The sequence below is a fragment of the Cariama cristata genome, unplaced genomic scaffold, assembly GCF_000690535.1.
Source record: "Cariama cristata isolate BGI_N322 unplaced genomic scaffold, ASM69053v1 scaffold6971, whole genome shotgun sequence".
NCBI lineage: Eukaryota > Metazoa > Chordata > Aves > Cariamiformes > Cariamidae > Cariama > Cariama cristata.
In genome coordinates, this window is record NW_009600931.1 from 1,649 (window position 1) to 3,309 (window position 1,661).

Here is a 1,661-nt window from a genome sequence, read left to right on the forward strand (position 1 = left end):
ATAAGTCATGACATTGGGAAGACTTTTGAAAGAGGGCTTCTACGTAATCTTTACTCTCTAACAGAATTAAGACAGAGAAGAAGGGTTTAGAATGATGTTTCCTTTGGTGGTTGTACAGTTGCCAGCTGAAATCAGTACTTACCTGTGTCATAAAACAAGACAGTGCATTTAGCCTTAATTTTCTTTTTCCCCCCTTCCCCAGTGGGTGGTGAACAAATAAGTTCAATAGGACGAGGCCTCTGTGTGCTGCTGGGCATTTCTTTGGAAGATACGCAAAGAGAGCTGGAGCACATGTAAGTCACGTGTTTCGTTTTGCCTTCTACTCTTTTATTTGTGCATTTCTGACACGGAATCAGTGATACCTGTGCAGTAACCAAACAAATGGGGTGCTCCCGTTGGGAAAGTCAGGTTTGCCTGTTAGTTCCTCTTTGGATTTTACCTTGAATACAGGTTTCTTAGAGTTTTCTTGTTATGTTCCATTGAGAAAAATCTGTTGCTGTTCCCTGTCTGTCTGGTTTTTTATGAAGAACAGACTCAAACAGGAAGAATCAACTTGTTGGGTTTTTCTGATCTCCCTTTTTAAAATATCTGTCCTTTTTACTGTATGAATTTACCCTGAAGGACTCCATCCTTCAATGATGGGGTGTATCAGAAACCTCAAACTCTCATTTTAGCTTGCACATGAGAAGTTTTGTTCTTCCAAAAGGCTGGGTAGTCTTGTCAGTTAGTTACTTTTCTGTAAAAGTGAAGCAGTTTTGGCAGCCTGGGGGTCTGGCTCTGGCCGTCTGTTCATGGCCACAAAATATTGTGATTCAGCTGGCAAAGACGTGCAAGAGAGAGTTCTCCAGGGGCTTCTTCTGTCTCCTTCAGGCTGTTGATTGTTCTAGGTGTGACCTCAGTTCTTGTGAAGGCAAAGAAGGAACAGGTAATAGAGCTAACTAATGTCCAGAAGAGGAAAGGCTCAAGCAGTGAAGAGAGAAGAGTGTGAGTGAGAGTGAAAATAACACTTAGCAGAGGCGGAAGAGAAAGTAGAGAGTGGGGATGTGAACTAAAGGTCACTAAAGAGCTCACATAAACATGTGAAACCTGGAGAGAATTGCAGCAAAGCTGAAGGTGTTTTTATTATGACATGCTCCATTGGCTTGCCTTACTGTTTGCCTCCTCAATGTGTAACATTTGCTCTGTTGTTGTTTTTCATTCCTGTCTTGGTGAGTGTGAAAGGTGCTTCTGAATATTGCAACTGGGTGATCTGTAGTGACTGTGCTCTCAACACCAGGTTGTTTGGATGATTGACGCAGGAAAGGCAGGAAGCCAGCATCTGAAAAAAAAGAATGAAAGAAATCAGCTTAACCTGGCTCTTCAAGTCCTATTAAAGGAGACTTTACTAATCCTGTAAATGAAACAACAAACATCTTTATCATTAAAACACAGCAGTGATGATGATTTAAGCCTATGCGCTGGGGCCTTCCAAGGCTTTTAACCATCCACTTAATTCAGGAGTCAATTCCCTTTGTCTTTGACACACACAAATTGGAAAGGATGGTTTTTGTGACTGTGCCTCAGGGGGTTTGGACTAGATGACCTTTAATGGTCCCTTCCAACCCAAACCACTCTATGATTCTGTGATCCTGATGAAAAAGTACTGTCCTCATCTGGCTTGC

At 42.0% G+C, this 1,661-nt stretch overlaps 1 protein-coding gene across 1 annotated transcript in view; it reads left to right on the forward strand.

Moving 5' to 3' along the window:
• Positions 1–202: 202 nt before the first annotated feature.
• The window catches only part of DTD1 (D-tyrosyl-tRNA deacylase 1), a gene marked incomplete at its 5' end in the record, with an annotated part of 25,476 nt that continues 24,017 nt past the window's right edge, over positions 203–1,661 (forward strand). Inside the window, one exon of the mRNA XM_009710225.1 lies at positions 203–293. Within this exon, the coding sequence (XP_009708527.1) occupies positions 203–293 (91 nt within the window). The remainder of the gene's footprint in view (positions 294–1,661) is intronic.